We start from the raw sequence: 18,981 nt of genomic DNA on the forward strand, positions 1-18,981 counted from the left end.
CCTGGCTAGTAAACAGCTCTTTGAACTTACCAAGTTTTCTTGTCCCGGTCCCTTCCAGTGAGTCTCCCAATTGCAAACTCCACCGTGAGGGGAGGTGGAGAGGACCCAGTCAGGGATGGAAGTCAGCCCTCATTCTCAGGATGGACAGGGGCCTGGGCCTCACACATGGAGGTGTTGAGAAGCCCAGTGTGGTGAGGGCCCAGGAGGATCTGTCAGAGCAGGCTTTCAGAAAGGGGGGTTTCCACTGGCACAGATGGACCAGCCTAGTGCAGAGGCTGGGGAGGAAGGGTCCCAGGGGCAGAGGACAGAATTCCCTCCAGAGGAGGGACAGCAAGAGTAGCAGAAGTGGACACAAGGGAGGGTTCCTGGCTGGCAGGGTTGTGGAGGGAAATGAAGAAACCAGAACAAAGAGAGGTCAGATGAAGAGAGCAGGGCTTCCAGGATCTTCCTTGTCCACCTAGGGAACCCGGATTCTGCTGGCTGTGGAAAAGTTCTGGGAATGAGAACCTGCAGCCCGCTGGTTACCTGGCTTCATCACTTACTCTCTGTGTGACGCTGGGCAAGCTAATTAACCTCTCTGAGCCTTGGTTTCCTCATTTATAAAACACGGGTGATAACAGAAATCCCTGGGAGGATAACTGGAAGGGCTGGCTGGGACGACCAGGCGGAAGCACACCGTACGCTTTCCTTAAAGGGCTGCTCCTTACTGCCTTCTTTGGGAAGAAGTGGACAAAGCGCCTGGCGGCGGGTGATTCAGCTAGTTAAGTGGAGCAAATTAACCAGATTTTTCAACCCAGATTCACACTTCCTGTGGAGACAGGTCCTTAAAGAGGTGGCGGAGGTGTTTGTAAACAAGAAAAGTGCAATTCGAAGGTTGCCGCCGGCGACAACCAGCGAGGCTTAGTGCTGGAAGCAAGAGTCATCTCTTCCCCGGCGGCAAGGTTCAAGCCGGGCAGATAGGGACATCTTCGCAGTCCTCCCTCCCTGTACACAACACACACACACACACACACACACACACACACACACACACACACCCCAAGCCCCCTCACTCCCAACCACGTCCCGAAGCAACACCCAGGGTCCCTCGGGGGCATGCGATGTATGGCCCTGGGTCGTCCTGCCGATGGAGCTGGAGGAGAGAGGAAGGCAGGAACGTGGTGGGAGGAGGTAAGGGGCCAAGTTGGACTCAGTCCCTAGCAGCTCCGAAGGCAGAGCAGGGGGTGCAGGCCGGGGAGGGTCGCCGCGAGTCCAGGAGGCCGGGGCCTCCGGGTCCTCAGCACCGCCTCCCCGGAGGAAGGAGGGGCCGGGGAGGAGGGGGCGGGAGGAGGCGGAGGGCGGAGGAGGGCGGCGCGCTGCGAGGTTATTTGTGGTTCGCTTTGATCCCGAGGGGGAACCTGAAACTCTCACATTCCTGGCATAGCAGCCGCCTCCGGCGCTGGCCGACCCTGGGGCTGCGTGCTGGGGCCCAAACGGCCAGAGCGTCGGCGCCACGGCCGAGAGCACACCTCAGCCGCCGCGCTGAGCCGAGGCGGGCCGGGCCGGGTCGTCGGGTCTGACCGCGCCGAGCACCCGCGGGCCGCTGCGGTAAGGAAGGCTGCTCGGCGCTTTGGGGAGCGCGCGGGGCCGCAGAGACTCGCCCCAGCCGAAACCCGAGCCTCGCCTTTTCCGGGAGTGGGAGCGGAGCGGACCCAGCGTCCTCCAGGGCACAGCGCGCCTTTCCCGGCAGCCGCGAAGCAGGGCAAGGGCCGCTCCGCCCGGGGGTGTCTTGCGGGTCGCCTGGAGTCTCTCGAAGGCGCGCGGGTCCGCTGGGGCTGGAGGAGGGGGCAGCCTCTGGGGAGAGCGTAGTGGGTGTTTGGGGTCGCGGGTGGGGAAGAAGGGAAGCCAGGGATGCGGATATGGGCGGAAGGCGCCGCTTGGAGCTCAATTTGCAGCGCTCTGGGGGCTGATTTGGTTAGGTAGGGGTTACAGGTGTCTTTGCCCCCCAACTAGCCCAAGAATTCCTCTTTGTCTTCCTTGGAAGATCCTCTCTTGAGCCACGGTCTGGCTCTCAGTTAGAAAGAATGCAGCTTGCCGTCCAGCCCGCTGACGTCAGCGCTGGAGCATTTGGAAAACAAAGAGGGCTCGGGAGGGAGGGAGGGAGGCGGCTTCACGACGCTTAAAGATCTCTCCGGACCACGGGCTACCGTCGTCCACCCCGCTTACGGCGCAGCGGCGGGCACCGGGTGCTCGTAGTCAGCCAGGAGTCCGGGTAGGGCGGGATGGGGTGCGGTCTTAGATACCCTCGCTTTGGTTCCTTAGGAGAGCGTGAGCCCAGGCAAAGGCCAGAGTTGCGTGCTTGCTTAGAAGAGGGTGTTTCAGAGATCCTGGCGCGCTAGTGCAGCAGGGGTGCACGACCCGGGTCGCGGGCGCAGATTTTAGTAGCGGCTCAGCTGAAAGGATGTGCTTCCGAGGGGCTTGACCTGGACAAACGCGGGATGAGAGGCGCGAGAGGTGTTCCCTGCACCCAGGCACACTGTTGGTGGGGAGAGGGCCTGGAATCTGTCCGGAAAGCTGCATTCTCCGGTCCTCCTCGGCTGCAGTCAGCCCAGACAGTGATTAACTTAGGAATGCCCCGTGGATGAAACGCTAGGGGGAATTGATTCCGGTTTGTTTTGCCTCGGGTAGCTCTAGAGTCTTGCATCTCCCCTCCTTGTGTGTTTGGGGCGGGGGGGGATGAGGGGGTGCCAGGAAGGATGAATACAGAGTACCCTCCAGACGCATCTCCCTCTCCCCGGTTCTGGGCAGCTGGGAGGAGGGAGTGGAATGGCTGCTCTACCAGTCGGCCAAGCCCTAACTGGAGCAGGGCACTGGGGCTAGTTTTGGGGCAGAGGGGGGGCTGCGTTCCTCCCACTGTCCTCCTCACGTGCACACAGGACCTCCGGAGGTGTGGGTTTTGTTTGATCTTCCCTGAATCCCAGTTTGGAGGTCTGTGGTAGAGGAGGCTGTGGAAAGGAAACTGGGTGAGGTGGGTAGCCTGCCAGGCCATGAGACACTGGGAGCCCAGGCTCAGAAGGGAACATCTTCCGCAGGAGATATTATCTTCCTGCAGTTTAGGCTCAGAGCCCCCAGCCCCAGGTGCCTGCAGCCAAGAGCCTCCCCGCTCGCTTCCTTACTTCTTCAGTCGGCTCAAGTCGTGTTACCCATGTCAAGATGCTGAGGGCCCATCATCCCCTGCGTGCCTAGAGGGCCATCAGGGCACTCCCAAGGAGCAAGTGTGTGTGTAGCTGGGAGTGGTAATCATAAAATCGAAGACATCGTGCCACCCTTTCTTTTTTCCTGGAGCACGTGTGCACTTACTGTCAGCACACAGACTATGACTGGCCCACAAACCTTGATGGGTGGCACCTTTTTGCCTCATCTCACAAAACCATTGTCCTATTATAGTCTCTCTTCTTTCATCCCTTATTCACCAATCCAGATGCATTTTTTCCTTCTTCCTGTTCACCTTGCAGAGTGACTGCCAAGGTCATCCCATGACAGGGAGGGCTCAGCAGAGTAAAGGGTGGTGAGTTAGCTGTGCCAAGGCCGGCACTCGGGCATGCTTCATCCTAGAGGGTCCTGGGAGCTGTTTGCCTAGGGCTTCTACCAGGCTGGACTCATTCTTTCTCACCTGCCAATAAACTGGGGCCCTGTCCACCCCTGGACTGGAAGTCTCAGTGGTTAGAGCTGAATTAGGCCTGCACTCGTCTCTCATCAGGCTCTTTGACGGGAAGCTGACTGCAGGAGGCCAAGGTTCCTGGTGTCTATGTTACTGGTGTTTTTCTCTAGGCACAGTAAGTCTCTATGAATATGATTATAATGGCAGTCCTTTGCCAGGGATTTACGGTACACCAGGAGCTCAACAGCCATTGCCTGTTTTAATTCTCAACTCCGTGAGGCTAGCATTATTCTTTCCATATTTCCGATGGAGAAACTGAGGCTCAGAAGTTAAGGGACTTGCTTTAATCAGTAGATGGCAGCATTGGCAGTTGAACCCAGGCTTGTGTGCCCCTCCATGGCCTTGCTCTTTACCATTGTGCCTTTGACCAGACAGTAATGGAAAGTCCCCCCCCCTTTCCCATGTGCTTGCACTGAGTGGTCTTCTTTCTCTCCTCCCAGGTGCTCTGGGGCCAGGTGCCGCTGGCCTTTGTCCAGGCGGTGGTGTGCAAGCCCAGGAAGCATGAGGACACTGGAAGACTCCTCGGGTACGGTCCTGCACCGCCTCATCCAGGAGCAGCTGCGCTATGGCAACCTGACCGAGACCCGCACGCTGCTGGCCATCCAGCAGCAGGCCCTACGGGGTGGGGCTGGGGCTGGGGGCACAGGGAGCCCCCAGGCCCCCATGGAGATCGTGGCCCCCGAGGACAGTCAGGTGCTGCAGCAGGCCACAAGGCAGGAGCCCCAGGGCCAGGAGCACCAGGGCACCGAGACCCACCTGGCAGAGAACAGCCTCTACCGGCTGTGCCCACAGCCCGGCAAGGGCGAGGAGCTGCCCACCTATGAGGAGGCCAAAGCCCACTCACAGTACTATGCGGCTCAGCAGGCGGGGCCCCAGCCACATATGGGGGACCGGGATCCCCGCGGGGCCCCGGGTGGCAGTCGGAGGCAGGATGAGGCCCTGCGTGAGCTGAGGCACGGGCACGTGCGCTCCCTGAGCGAGCGGCTCCTGCAGCTGTCCCTGGAGAGGAACGGGGCCCGTACCCCCAGCCACATGAGCGCCTCCCACAGCTTCCCCCAGCTGGCTCGCAACCAGCAGGGACCCCTGCCCAGGGGCGCCCCTGCCGAGGGCCCGGAGCCCCGCGGACCTCCACCTCAGTACCCACACATCGTGCTAGCTCATGAGACCACGTCCGCTGTCACCGACCCGCGGTACCGCACCCGTGGCAGCCCGCACTTCCAGCATGCGGAAGTAAGGTAACTGCCCAACCTCGGTCTTCAAGCTCTTGGCTTCCAGCGTAGTTCTCCCAGGGTGAAGAGCCTCAGAAGCCTGGCGAGCTCCAGAGGAAGGCCGATGATACCCTCTCCCTCCTGAGATGGGAGCTAATGCTGGAAGGAAAGAGGGATTTAGCCAGGGTCACATGAGAACGTAGCGGCATCCCTTGCTTTAATTTGGAGGTGGACACCATCATCTAATTGGCTGTAGCAGTTGAGTAACTAGGGTTCTCAGAGGCTATGAATTACAGCAGGGGGTTAAAGGTTGGGTTTCAGAAAAAACTTGCAAAGACAAGGGTTGGGAATCATTGCCAAACTGTTTCCAAGTTAAGTGGGAAGAAGGTGGGACCTCCTTCTCTGGAGGTTTCTAAGAACAAGTGGACATGTTTGCTTTCTGTGATTACTGGGAGGCATTCCTAACTGTAGGTAGGAAGAAAGGACCAGATGGCCTCCTTAGGGACCTCTCCCCGCTCCTACACCGGGGTGGGAGCTGCCCTGTCCCTACCATTCATTTCCTTTCATGTTTTTCTGTGTGATCCATGTGGCTGGAGCCTGGAGTGGGAGAGGATTCTTGGTCCAGGTGAGCCCCTTTCTGTGGAGGCTCCGGAGAGGCTGCTGGGGGTGCTTAGTGTTTGATTCTCAGTGTGAAGGGAAGCCTTTAGAGGATGCGATTTGGCTTTTACCTTTTTAAAAAGGTTCCTCTGCTGCATGTAGAGAATGGATTCTAGAGGCTAGAATGGAAGCAGGGATGCCCGGGAGGGGCAGGAAGCCTAGATAGTTTGCAGAAATAGAGTTCCTAGAAATGAGGCTCTCCTTGGCCCCGCACCTTCTGAGAAGCTGACACACGCCCGCCCTTTTCACACGCCCGGCATCTCCCCCGCACAGCGGTCCAGGAAGCCCCACCAGAGGAGCCTGAAGGTTTGCAGACGCCTTCTTTCTCTGATGGCCCAAGGTCCAAGTCTGGTTCTCTTCATGCCTTCTGAGTCCTCATTTAGTCACCCACTTTCCCACTGTGTGTCCTTTCCCGGGAAAGATGCCTTTCTTAGCTCTCGAGAAATGAGTGACGTGATAGCTTGGAATGAAGGCACCAGAAGATGGAGCCTGTGGGTTTTCGCCACCCTCCACCTCCCAGGCCCCCCTACCTTATCTCCTTTCTCAGGGCACCGTCCTGGGAGAGTTTCGGAAGCTGAGTCGTGGTTTCTTCTCTTGAACCAGCCTTATTGAGCCCTGTCAGGAAAAGATAATATCGTGGAAAGGAAGTAGACTGTTTGCAGGAGAACAAAAAAAGAGGGAGGGGGAGGGGCGAACAGGGGAAGGGAGAGCAAGTGTGAAGGAAAGGAGGCTCTATTCTTTCTCAGAGCCAAGTCATCCCCAAAGAATGCCATTTGTGTCTGCCTGGCCCAGGGCAGGGGGAACAAGTTCAAGAAGCAACCCCAAGATGCCACATTTAGCAGCACAGGGAGAGTTTGCACGTTCCAGTGGGGACTCTCAGCTCTCACTGGAAGCTCTACCTTGGGCAGTAAGAGAAATACATCTGCCAGCCTCTCCGTGAGGCTTGCTTTCCGGGAACTGGGGGCAGGGACTGTTCTTATAGCCTAGGGTCATAAGAGGGGCAGGGGAGCCGGAGTCTGGAGGGGGAAGGATGAAGGGGAGGGATGAGGGGAAGGGCAGGCATGGGTGCTGAGGTGATGGACTCATGTGGGGCTTCCGGGACTTGGGAAAGTTCCTGGTGAAACTGAGGCCATCAGCTCTTTTACACTTAGAGCCACAAGGCCCCGGAAAGGCTCTGTGACCCCACAGGCCTCCTGCTCTTTGCTTCTTCCCTTGACATGGGGCCCTGAGGCTGACGTTACACCAGTAGGACATTGTCCCTAAACTCAGGCTATTGTCGTAGTCCTGAGGCAACCGCTATGCCCCAGAAAATCCAGTGTTTGGGTCACATTTACTCTCTGAGCAGAGAGTAAGCTGCGGTCTCCACTAGGAGAGACGGAGGATGGGCCGTCATTGTGGGAACGCCCACTGCAGGCCCAGCACTCTGCCAGGCAAATGTAGCCCTCACAAACCCCCTTGAGGCTGAGAACCTTATCCTCGTGATTGAGCGGAGTCCTGCCGCACCGTGGGCTTCAACGCTGGAGCCGGAGTTTGAATGCCTATTTTGTCAGACTCTGGAGCCCAGACTCTACCCTTGACATGTGTCTCGCCGCTCTAACCTTAGCTGCAGTCTTCTAAAAATGTTTCCTCAAGGGGTGACGGGACCCAAAATAGGAGGGAGAAGAAGTGAGTGTGAGCGCAGGGCCTGACACCAGGGGCCGGAACAGACACCAAGTGGCCCAGGGTCCTGGAAGTTTGTGTGTTCAGTCATGATGGATGTGACCTCCAGACTCAAAAAGAGCCTTCTATTGATGAGAAGGGTCAAGAGTGCACTTTCAAGATCTCTTATTTAAGCTCGGGTTGCTAGGACTGCTCAGGCTGAACCCCAAGGCCTCGGCCCCAGTGAAGCTGGGCATGAAGTAAGCATGCTCATGTTAATCCCCTCCAGCCCTGGCTCCCCTGGCCCTTGAAGGTCTTGAGGACCTCATGTGGAAAGGCCTTCCCCACCAGCCGCCGCCTCACGCTGTGGGGAGGCTGTCTGCCCAAGAGGGCTGGGGCGACTCGGGGTGGCTCCTCGGTCTCTGAGCACCTACTCTTCTGTCCCCCAGGATCCTGCAGGCCCAGGTGCCCCCTGTGTTCCTCCAGCAGCGGCAGCAGTACCAGTACCTGCAGCAGCCCCAGGAGCACCCCCCGCCCCCATCCCCGGCTCCCCTCAGCCAGGGCCCGCTAGGGTCCCTCAGCCTACCCGGGGTGGAGGCCCCAGCAAGCTCCCAGGCCTCCTCGGGCAGTGCCCACCTGGTCCAGATGGAGACCGTGCTGAGGGAGAATGCCAGGCTGCAGAGGGACAATGAGAGGCTGAAGAGGGAGCTGGAGAGCTCGGTGGAGAAGGCCGGCCGCATCGAGAAGGTAGGCCCTGCTGGGGGCCTCGCAGGGACAGGGGGAAGGAGGGACCCCGACGGGGCTGGCCTGGCTGGGCTTCTCAGCCGACCCTCAGCCCCCGCCCCCATCCCTCGTGCACCCTCCCTGGCTGGCTCCAGACAGCTGGGGAGCGGCCGGCACAGCAGGCCTGAAGCGTGAGCAGCTGCTGCCCAGTGGTGATTAGAAAGAGCCCATTCACGGCTCCCTCACACTCGCACCCTTCCCCTGCACACATCCCCTCCCGTGGACACCTCCCACAGAGAGCCCTTTGTATCCCCCACACAACAGCAAGTCTGTTCCAGGCCAGCCCTGGCCACAGAGGAAGCCCCTCCTCTTGGAAAAAACGAGCGACTTATTGGAATCACAGGCCAGCGAGGAGCACGTGCAGAACCTGCCAGCCGCCAAGTGGGAGGGGCAGCCAGGGCCAGGCTGGCCCTCTGGGGTGGATGGCGACGGCTGGAGAGGCCAATCCTCCAAGCAGAGGCGGCTCAGGCTGGGGTCTGGTGCTCCCTTCTTAGTGAAGGGTTACCAGCTGTGCGCTCAGCCTTAGCGGGTGGCCTCGGGCTTCCCGAGGCCATCCTGCGGTGTCCAAGATAAGTCCTCCCTCCAGACCATGGCTGGAGTCTGAGTGCCCACTCCTGGCCCATTGTGCTCAGATTTCTGAGTAGAAGCCAGACAAAAGGAAGATGCTTCTTTCTGGACGGTGGGCCCCAGAAAGCTGCTCTTATTAATCACGCTGCAGGCAGCCATTTCTGGAGAACCTGGCCTTGGGTTTGCTCAGGACCTTGGGACCGTGGAAGGGACCCTCGCTTGCCTGTTCCAGCAGTCCGGTCCACCTCTAGAGGCTACAGGCTGCAGCCCATCCCACCAGAACTAGGTGGATTTTTTTGCTGTGGCTTTTGATCCTCCTCTCTCACCCTTTCTGATGGGGAATGGCAGATCAGCCGGGGTCCGGGGAGGGGACCTTGACACACCACTCCCTCCCTGGGGGCTCTCCCCTTCCTTCAGCTCTGCTGTCTGCCTCTTGCAGCTGGAGAGCGAAATCCAGCGGCTCTCTGAGGCCCACGAGAGCCTGACGAGGGCCTCTTCCAAGCGGGAGGCCCTGGAGAAGACTATGCGGAACAAGATGGACAGTGAGATGAGGCGGCTGCAGGACTTCAACCGGGATCTGAGAGGTGAGGACAGCTCACCCAGGGGGAGGGGTGGGGGGTGCCTGCGGACAGCTTGATCCCTCTGTTCTAGGGAATGATTCAGAATCTCTGTCCTCTGCAATAATAGTACAAATGGACTCACAGGGGACTAGGCTGAGACTCCTTGGGGGCCTCCTTGATAGAGAGATGCTTGTCTCTGTGTTCTAGACCTTAGGGCCCCTCGTGGAGCTCCCACCCCCATGTGGCCCAGGATGACCTGGGGCTTCCCTATGAGCCCACCCCCAACTTGGAGAATGCAGCCCGACAGATAGGACCCAGGGGACACCCCAGCAGGCAGCTTCACCTGTATTCAAACATTTTTCCTTAAAGCCTCTTTTCTTTATTGGACACAGAGAGATTGGAATCTGCAAACCGGCGCCTGGCAAGCAAGACGCAGGAAGCGCAGGCAGGCAGTCAGGACATGGTGGCCAAGTTGCTGGCTCAAAGTGAGTAGGGGTCCCACTCAGGAGCCTGGCCACAGGTGTGGCCAGGACAGCCCCTCTGGACAGGGAGGATCGGCCTCCTCTATCAAAGCAGTGCTTGGAGCTTGGGTTTACTGAGTGCCTACTACACACCCAGCAGTGGACTAGACCTGGGGGAGGGGTAGTTTTCTGAAGAGGAACAAGATCTGGTTCTCTGTGTATTGGGGAAATCAGTGGGTCCAGAGGGATAGCTGGGGAGCTGTGGTTTGCTGACCTGTGGTGCTGACCGTCGATTCGGTGTCCTTCAGAAGCACGGGGGAGGCCAGAGAGCCTTGGAGACAGGTGGGATGAGAGAGAAGGAAGAGTCTGAGTCTCCCAGGGGGTGCCCAGGGGGAATGCGGGAAGCTGGGGATCATGGTGAGGCTGGGCCGTAACAGGTGGAGGCACCGGCCAAAAATGGAGCCTAACTAACAGGGCAGCCCAAAGAAGGGGCTCAGGTGGTCAGAGGCTTCTTGAAGAACAGATGAGTTCATTGTTGACTCATCCATTCAGTCACTCATTTGTTCACTAGTACAGCTGTGCTGAGCCCCTGGCTGGCATGGAGCACAGCAGGAACAGGTCAGGAAGGTGCCAGGGCAGGGAGGTCAAGAGAGGCGGTAAGCTTGAGGAAGGAGCAGGGTCTTCCACCCCAGATTCCAGGGAACAAGGGTGGCCTGGCCCTGGAGGCGAGGTGAGTTGAGGAGAGGTCCCCAGCAGCCTGAGAGAGGGGCTCTGTGGGGTAGCAGGGTGGGGAGCAGGCGACAGGTGAAGAAGCAGCAGGATAGCTCAAGTGGAGGTGCGAGCAGAGAGTTTGGGGGAAGGGGGAGGACAAAGGGAGCCCCGAGCTCAGCAGTAGGAAGAAGCTGCAGCAGTCAGAAGAGACAGAGAGGTAGTTATTTACTAAACTCCTCCTGTATGCTCTTACTATGTGCTGTAGTGGTGTTAGGGTGTTTGCAAAGGAGTGGAGTGGGGGCGGCTGGTGTCTGGGCAAGGGTGGCTTCGAGGAAGTAGGAACCCATCAGAAAGCCCTCTGTGCTGAAGCTGGATACTTAGGGGGTGTCCAAAAGTGGAGGGGCAGCTTGAGGGCTGAGCTGTGCTGGCAGCACCTCCTTCCTCAAGGAGGGCTCGGCCCTGGACAGGGCCGACTGGAGCCCAGCACTGAAGGCCTGCGAGTTGCGGGTGGGCAGGGAGCAGGCGGGGCTGTACTGGCAGGAGGCGATGACTTAGGGTCTCTGGGAGGGAGGCGGTGGAGGTGAGGGAGAGGGGGGAGGGGACGGCCCCGGGGGTCCCGGTGGGAGTCCGGAGAGGGCGGGTTTCAGGAAGGGGGCAGAATGGGGCCCTCTGTAGCAGAGGGCCGACTTTGGGGGCCGGGCTCTGCCAAAGAAAGGAAGTCACCGGCGGGTTTCTGGGAGCGGGCGGGGGAGGGGCGAGGGGGGAGGCCGGCCTGGAGGCGTTTCCGCTCCCCGGGGAGCGAGCGCCAGGCTGTTCTTGGCTCCGGGCTGGAGCCATTAATCTGGCAGCGGCGGGTGACCTGGATGCCAGGCATTCCTGAGCCCGGGCTGTTCCGCTGCGCTCCGCCCCGCCGCCGCCGCCGCTCCCTCCCGCGCCCCGCCCGCCCGCACTGCGGGAGGAGGGAAGACCCTGGGACAAAGGGACTGGGACGTGCCGGTGGGGCCCCGCTTTCCCAGGGGGAAAGGCCGCCAGCTCCCTCCACTGCTCACTCGCCCTTGGCCCCTCGCCCTGTCTCCCGGATTAGCGGCCACCCCGGCCTGGGAGCACCCGGGAGCACCCCTGCCCACTGCCCGCTAGACAGGCCCAGGGTTTTATCCCGGTGGCTGCGGATGGCCAAGGGCTCAGGCTTGCCAGCCACTGCCAGGGCCTTAGAGGTGTGGGAGGTGGCAGGAAGCTTCTGGAAGCCAAAGGCTGGGTCCTGGCGATCCTCCCCAAGGGCTGACGGATGCCGAGCAGCCCTTCCTTTCTCCCAATAGCCATGGGGAAACCAGAATTCTCAGGGAAGATGCCTCTGGTTGATCTCAACTTTTTTCTGGAGTCAGTCAACACTAGTAGGGAAGTGTGGCCACTATCACCAGTGCCATCTGCTTTTCCTATTAGGCAAGCCATACAGACCTCCAGCTCAGGTCAGGCCCTGTCCTCCCTGGGGACCTGGCCTTGAGTCCTGAGGCCTGGTTCTTCCAGCCCTAACCCCTTGGGCAGTTTCTTCCCAATGAGCCTCAGATTCTGAGGCTGTAAGATGGGGCCATCGTAAGACTGGGATGAGATGCAGCCTTCCTGTAAACTCTGTAAGCTGTTGGGCTCTGTGAAGCCTCCCAGGACGGAGTCGCTATCTCCAGGTCCAAAGTCCCAGTCAGCACTCCTGCCTGCCCCCTCCACCCCACTCAGGTGTCAGGCCAGCTTGGGATGAAAGGCTCAATTTCAGTGTTACTGAGCTCTGCCATCTTTTCCCTCCACCCCAAAGAATGAGGCCAGCCTGGACCCCAGCCTTCAGAAATCCAGAGTGAACCAGAGCTGACCTGGGTCAGTCGCCTGTGTCCTCCCTGTGTGCCCCAGGGCCCTGAGTAAATGAATCCTCCCTTGTGCCGCCAGGTCCCAAGCCTTCACTCTTCTATTCCAGAGCTTGTACTGTCCTGTATGATAGGTAGAAAGGTTAAAGATGGCCCAAAGATTAAAATTAATTAAAATTAAATGAAATGAAAAATTCAGCTCTTCCCTCACACTAGCCACATTTCCAGTGCCCAGTAGCCCCACATGCCTAGTGGCTACTGCACTGGTTGGCACGGTGTAGGACAAGTCCATTACAACAGACAGTTCCACCACGCTATGATAGTGCTGCTCTAGAGAGCGCCTTTGAGTCCATCAGGCAGGCCCCAGAGCCTGTCCCCCTCTGCCCTCCAGCAAGGCGGGCGGCCCACACACTCTGCGGGTAGGGGCGCCTGGGTCCACAGAATGAGCCCTGGAGCCCACTTGGGGAGCCCTCTAGGTATGAGGGCCTCACACCACAGCCAAGCAACCTGGTCCTTCAGAGGCAGGCTGACTTGGGTCCCCATCCTGGCGGCACCATTCGCCTCCTATGTTTCCTCCCCTTTAAGTTGAGGGGTCACAAATCCTGCCTCAAGGGACTGTGACTGGAGGCTTAGGTGGAATAAGATGTGTAAGTGCCTGGCTCCTGGGGCAGCACACGGTGGTCTCTTCCCCTTTCCTTCATTCTTCCACTTGAATGATGACCACGCGACAGTCCACCTGGGCCTCCATTTTCTCATCTGCAAATGGGCGTCACAGTTCCTACCGGTCCAGTCTCTAGTGTCAACGTGAGGCTCGAGGGAAACTGTGAATGTGTTTTGGAAATGGTGACACCTGGCGCACGTGGGCAGTATTTGGGGCTCTCTCCTGGCAAGGCCGTGTCCCAGCAGAGCAGCAGTGTAGCCCCGTGATTACTGCAAGGGCCCCGACCTGGTGCTGTCCTTTACTCATGACTTAACCCGAGCCAGCCTCAGTTTCCTGGCCCATGCAGTGGGGTTCATAAGGGGACCTAACTCGTAGGCCGTGGGGAGGATAAGGTGCAGTCTTGCTGGTGCAGCGGCAGCACGGAGCCCAGTCCGTGGGGGCGTTCAGTGGGGCCAGCTAGGTGGCTGCCATCGCTGCCCAGGCCCCTCCCTGTGTCCCTGCAGGCTGTGGGCAGCAGCAGGAGCAGGAGAGGCTGGAGAGGGAGACGGCAGTGCTGCGCGGAGCCATCGAGGACCAGCGGCGGCGGGCCGAGCTGCTGGAGCAGGCTCTGAGCAACGCGCAGGGCCGGGCGGCGCGAGCCGAGGGGGAGCTGCGGAAGAAGCAGGCGTACGTGGAGAAGGTGGAGCGGCTGCAGCAGGCCCTGGGGCAGCTGCAGGCCGCCTGCGAGAAGCGTGAGCAGCTGGAGCTACGCCTGCGGACGCGCCTGGAGCAGGAACTCAAGGCCCTGCGTGCGCAGCAGGTGAGCTGGGAAGACCGTGGAGGTGGCAGAACTGGGGCAGCATCGAGGAGGCCAGCTCTGAAGCCCCCGGGAGCCCCTGCTGAGATCCGGGCCGAGCTCCCCCTCGGAAAGCCAGGGTGATCTGTGCCAGCCTTGCTGAAGGCCCCTCCCAGCCACCAGTCTTAGCAGAGGCTTTGCCACTGGGCCGTGTGCCAACCTCGGGGACTCAAGACTTGGGCCTCTGTCCTCAGCAGCAGCGCGGGTTGGCACACTTGGTCTCTAGAGAGAGTCACTCAGGGGCATTGATGGAGGAGACTAGCCACCTCTTGTGTGTCTCCTCAGGATCATGGGGGAAGATAGTCGCCCAGATCCTGAGTCTTTATCCTCACTTGGGACTGTGTGAATGGCTCTTGTGTTTACAGACCAGATAGGGTTCTGTCTCCACTCCCAACCTTACCCTTCCCACAGAGATAGGGTGACCAGACCTCCTGGATGGCCCAGTTCTGTCCTAGTTTACACCGGTTGTCCCAGTGCCATTGAGTTGCACCTCTTTCCCAGATGGGAAGATGATTGGTGTGGTCACTACGCAAAGGCAGACCTGATCTTCTCACACCCTTGGCCACAGGATTTGGGGCGGGGCTGTGGGGACCCGTGCCTCCCCTTTGTCTCTGGGTGGAAGCGGGCTGAGAAGAGGGTACGGGGAGGCTGACCAAGCACAAGGCTCGGTGAGAGTCCTCCTGTGGAGGCGAGGGCCTGTGGCCGACACGCCCCAGCTGCCGCCCCTGACCACGGCGCTCCTCTCTCCGCAGAGACAGGCAGGCACCCCCGGTGGCGGCAGTAGCAGCGGCGGGCCCCCGGAGCTCAGTGCCGTGCGGCTGTCGGAGCAGCTACGGGAGAAGGAGGAGCAGGTCCTGGCGCTGGAGGCCGACATGACCAAGTGGGAGCAGAAGTATTTGGAGGAACGCGCCATGAGGCAGTTCGCCGTGGACGCGGCCGCCACGGCTGCCGCCCAGCGCGACACCACTCTCATCCGGCACTCCCCCCAGCCCTCGCCCAGCAGCAGCTTCAACGAGGGCCTGCTCACCGGTGGCCACAGGCATCAGGACATGGAAAGCAGGTTGGGCATTACAGGCCAGGCACCTGGGTGGGTGGGGGCAGGGAGTGGCGATGTCAAATCCCAGCCCCGTCCTTAATCCGTGATAAACACCCCTCGCCCCACCTGGCCTAACGGTCCCTCCTGCTTCTGAACTGACCCCCACGCTTTTGGCATAGCTGGCATCATACATGTCTTCTTTCCCAGAGGTACCAACCAAGTCCTTGGTCTGCCCAGGAGACCCCACTGTTGGATGCCATCCAAGGCTCTGGGACTCTATCCCCTCCCCCTCCCCCATGTAAATCAGAGAGTAAGACTTTCCTACTGAGTCCACACCATGTACCACCCCCAGAAGGAATGTGGCCGAGGCCCCTGGCCTGGGGGTAGCTAGCTAGTGTTCTCTCTGCAAAAACAATCTCAGAGGCCCCACAAGGTTTCCATTTAACCTATGCCTGGCTCAAAAGCACAGGCACGTTGACTGAGCCCATTTGGTCAACAGCCCTTGGGGGTGGCCCTCCAGGACGGGGGTTGTACCATCGCTGTCATTGGATGAACCCAGAACCTGCCCCTTGCTGACCTGCCTTTGCTGGTGTGAGAAGGGCCCAGCACTTCACGCACAGGCAGTTTTCAGAGCATCCAGTTCCAAGAGCTGTGATGGCATTTCTGAAGGCCCCCTCCTGGCCCCTGCTGCAAAGCCAGGAGAGCCCATCCTGGTTGTAGGAAAGGCTTTCCCTCCAACTTCTACAAGGCGGGAAGGATGGGGGCCGTTGGATCTGTAGGTCTGAAGATGCAAGCATGGCCTCTCACCCCTCAGGTTAAAGGTGCTCCACGCCCAGATCCTGGAGAAGGATGTGGTGATCAAGGTCCTTCAGCAGCGCTCCAGGAAGGATCCTGGCAAGGCCACCCAAGGCTCCCTGAGGCCCGCCAAGTCGGTGCCATCTATCTTCGTGGCTGCAGCAGCAGGGGCCCAGGGCTGGCATGGGCTCTCCTCCAGCGAGCAGCAGGTGGATGCCCCTGCCCGGCTGGCTGCAGGTGAGAGGAGGCGGGTGAGCGGTAGAGGCAGAGGCTAGGGTGTTCTCAGGCCTTTCCTCTCAGAACTGAGGCTCAGAGGAGCCAGGGCGTCCCAACCCCTCACCCAGGGAAGCTGGCTTCTACTCTGGCTCCAGTGATCCTGCAGCCCACAGCTGTCCCCCTGGTAGCCCCCATCTCTGGAAATTCCACCACCCTGGCCCCTGCCACTTACCATCTAAGTAGAAATAGAGCTCCCTGTACAGGTGTACCGTCTGGACCAGCCCTTCCACTCCCCCTTCGAAGCAGATGCCACAGAAATCCGAGAGTCCCTACCGGTTTTAAGATTTAATCTACAACCCTTTCTGAAAGGCTCTTCTACTCCAGGTTTTTGGAACCCAATCCAACCTGATAGTTATTCCCATTTGGAAACAGGAGCGTTTAGTTATAATCGAAGTTCTTGCAAATCAAGAGCAATTCGCATCCCTAATAGGTACAGTTAAGTAGGGGTGTTCTTCGTGGGGGCTCCATCTTATGGACAAGGCAATAAACTGTGAACCTCCTGCGTTTCCAGCAGACAGGGCCCCGGCGGAGGAGCCGGTGGCCGAGGCTCCCCTAGCTGCCCACGCCAAACACGGGAGCAGGGATGGGAGCACCCAGACTGACGGCCCCCCAGACGGCACCGCTGCCTGCCTGGGCCTGGAGCCCGACGGCCCTCTGGGGTGCAGCAGTGGCCAGAGGACAGCCTTGCTGGGTAGGTCCCCTTTCCCCCCCACCCCCCGACTTCTCTGCGGGGCTGAGGGCATGTCGGGGTGTGAATTGGGGCCCCTGACCCTTTGTTCCTAGACCCAGTTGCCCACACTCCACAGGGAGCCCTGCACAGGGATGGGTGGGCGGGGTGTGAGGCCCACCACAGTACACGTGAGAGCTGGTTGGATGCATGAATAGGGGAACTGAAAACCCTGATTACAGACAGATCCGCCTGGGAGGCTCTTTATCTTGTCTTTGGAAGTCTTCTTTTATTGCCAGTCTAAATATCTAAGATAATGGAGCTTGGTGAGTTACCCTTCCACTCAAGTTAGAAGACTTTGTTTAAAAAGAATCCGGGAAGGAGAAATTTGAGAAGATGCCATTACTGCACTCCCTTTCACATTAGTCTTTGCATATTTGCCTGGCCTCACCATCTCAGAAAACCACAGGCATGAAAAGAATGCGGCAGCCTCCCTCCCTTGGGGCTCTCCCCCCTCCCTCCGAGCCCTCCAACCAGTTCCAAGTTATAAACAACTGCGTCTTCCACTCTGGAGGCTGGTGGTCTGGACAGAGAGCTGAGAGGGGGCAGAGCTGTGTGTTTAGGTCGGCCAAGTTCTGGAGACCTGGGCAGCTGAGGTGGGAAAAGTTGGTGAAGATAGATCCTATCTTTCAAACGTGGTAGGATTTAAAAGAGCCGTGTGGTAATGCTCGTTGGCATGTGCCTGTGTTCTTATCTCTCCAGATTCTGTTGCTGCATCCAGAGTCCAGGACTTGTCGGACATGGTGGAGATACTGATCTGAAGGAGGTGGTGCCTTGGGGACTCCGAACCACTCCCTGCTCTCCTCTGCCCTCTGCCACGTGGCCATTCCAGCAGCCCCTCTAGCGGCTGCTTCACCCTCCCCAAGCCCAGCACTCATTCCCATTAACCATCTGGTCCCAGGAGCTGAGGAAGGATGCTGCAGGGGAGAGGGGAGCTGTGAGCAGCCAGCCCCCAGAAGACTCTGCTCCGTAGCCCCACATTCCTCTGGGCCCATGTGGAATGAGGACTGGACCTTAACCTGCTTGCAGCCCAAGGCTTGCTGCCGGGGTAGCAACTGAAAGCTCAGAAGGGAGTAGCCCCTTCTGCACCCCCAGTGGACACTCTGGCAGAGGGGGACAGGATATGTTGATTTGGGGGCTGATTGCCAAGGATGGCTGCCTGTGAACACCAGGTGGGCTGGTTTAATAGGCCTGGCTCAGCGTGGTCCCTCCGACCTGGTCCGCTCCTCAGCCCCTCACTGCCTCCTTGGGCTCACCCACACTTGCACCTGGTGGGGCCCGTCGAGGCCACAGCCTTGCCCCTTCACTTGGACAGGACTGGGATGCACTGTGCGGTTTGTACATAATTCCCTTCCTTGTGGAACAGAAGACTGAAGCGGGCTGCTTCAGATTCATCCCCTCGTTCTGTGCTCCCATCACTGCTGCCACGGCTCTGCCCAGTTATCTCCCCTTCTCAAGTCCTTGGCCCGTGATCCAGTCGATCCACGGGATATTGGCTGTCTTTTTCCCCATCTTGAGCCCTGTTTGAAATGCCCACGGGACACCACCACCACCACCCCCCGCCCGCCCCCATCACCAGCCTCTTGAAATGGCTCCACAGCTCCTGTCCTTGGGACATCCTGTCAGTTTGGTTATGAGCCCTGAGCCAGGTGAAGTGAGCCACCACACAAGTCTGCTGTGCTGGGGTTCCCGGCACCAGTTCTCCCAAAGGAAACTGGAGAGATGGCCTTGTTCTCATCAGGGTCTTTGTCCACCCACCCTGGAGGGATTGGGAGAGAGAGCAATGCTGGTGAAAATTAGTCCATGAGACGTGACTCAGATAGTCCTCTGAATGGAGCCCCCGTCACCGCATGGCGCCGTGAGCCTGGCTCCTCGAGCCACCCGTGCCCAGCGCCCTGAAGCAGGGCCGGCGCTTGAGAACTGGAGTGAAGCATCCAATGGCAGCCTGCCAGTGGCCGTGACTTTGACATCTGGTCTTAAAGAGTCCCCCAGCTCAGCCCCAGGAGCGATTGGTGGGTTTTAGCAGTTTGTCTTGACTGTTTTTAGTTCTCCTTGAATCTTTGTTTTGTTTTTTTTTTTTCCTTTACCGTTTTTAGGTTTTATATGTGTTATTTTATTCCCGTGGTTCCTCAAGTTTCCTTTTTAAACATTTGCATTTGCTGGACAATTGCATATTTTTTTAAATCCCCCTACCCCTCTTGAAAGCTGAAAAATGCATTTGGTTCATATGCATTGTTTACAAAGAAAAAAGAAAAAAGAGAAAAAAAGGCAAAAAAATATTGTGGAAGAAAAAAAACAACTTAATATATTTTGGATTAATATTTGGTATTTCTTTTAAAGTATTTTTTTGTGCTGTGAACATTTTCTGCCAAAGACCATGATGTGTGTCTGTATGTTTAAGTTATCGTAAATATTTAAAATGTAAACATGGCTGTTTTGTTATGCCACCCTGTACCAGGATTGCTGCTGCATTCCACTGGGTATAACAGTATTTTAATAAAAAAAAAAAAAATGTA

At 58.5% G+C, this 18,981-nt stretch overlaps 1 protein-coding gene across 9 annotated transcripts; it reads left to right on the forward strand.

Annotated features, from left to right (window-relative positions):
* Positions 1-1,317: 1,317 nt before the first annotated feature.
* AMOTL2 (angiomotin like 2) lies at positions 1,318-18,964 on the forward strand. 9 transcript variants are annotated; one of them, XM_059064567.2, is made up of 10 exons: positions 1,318-1,587; positions 4,141-4,935; positions 7,653-7,950; positions 8,993-9,137; positions 9,506-9,598; positions 13,300-13,595; positions 14,384-14,691; positions 15,482-15,699; positions 16,250-16,429; positions 17,168-18,964. In XM_059064567.2, the coding sequence occupies exons 2-10, from the start codon at positions 4,202-4,204 to the stop codon at positions 17,224-17,226; spliced, it is 2,331 nt and encodes a 776-aa protein (XP_058920550.1). In that variant the 5' UTR covers positions 1,318-1,587; positions 4,141-4,201; the 3' UTR covers positions 17,227-18,964. The 9 variants fall into 9 exon arrangements, with proteins under 9 accessions (XP_058920550.1, XP_058920551.1, XP_066889871.1 ...); XM_059064568.2 differs by having other exon boundaries at positions 1,340-1,587; positions 16,253-16,429; positions 17,168-18,963; XM_067033772.1 differs by having other exon boundaries at positions 1,405-1,587; positions 4,141-4,226.
* Positions 18,965-18,981: the final 17 nt, after the last annotated feature.

Source organism: Kogia breviceps, chromosome 5 (genome assembly GCF_026419965.1).
Source record: "Kogia breviceps isolate mKogBre1 chromosome 5, mKogBre1 haplotype 1, whole genome shotgun sequence".
NCBI classification, from domain to species: Eukaryota; Metazoa; Chordata; class Mammalia; order Artiodactyla; family Physeteridae; genus Kogia; species Kogia breviceps.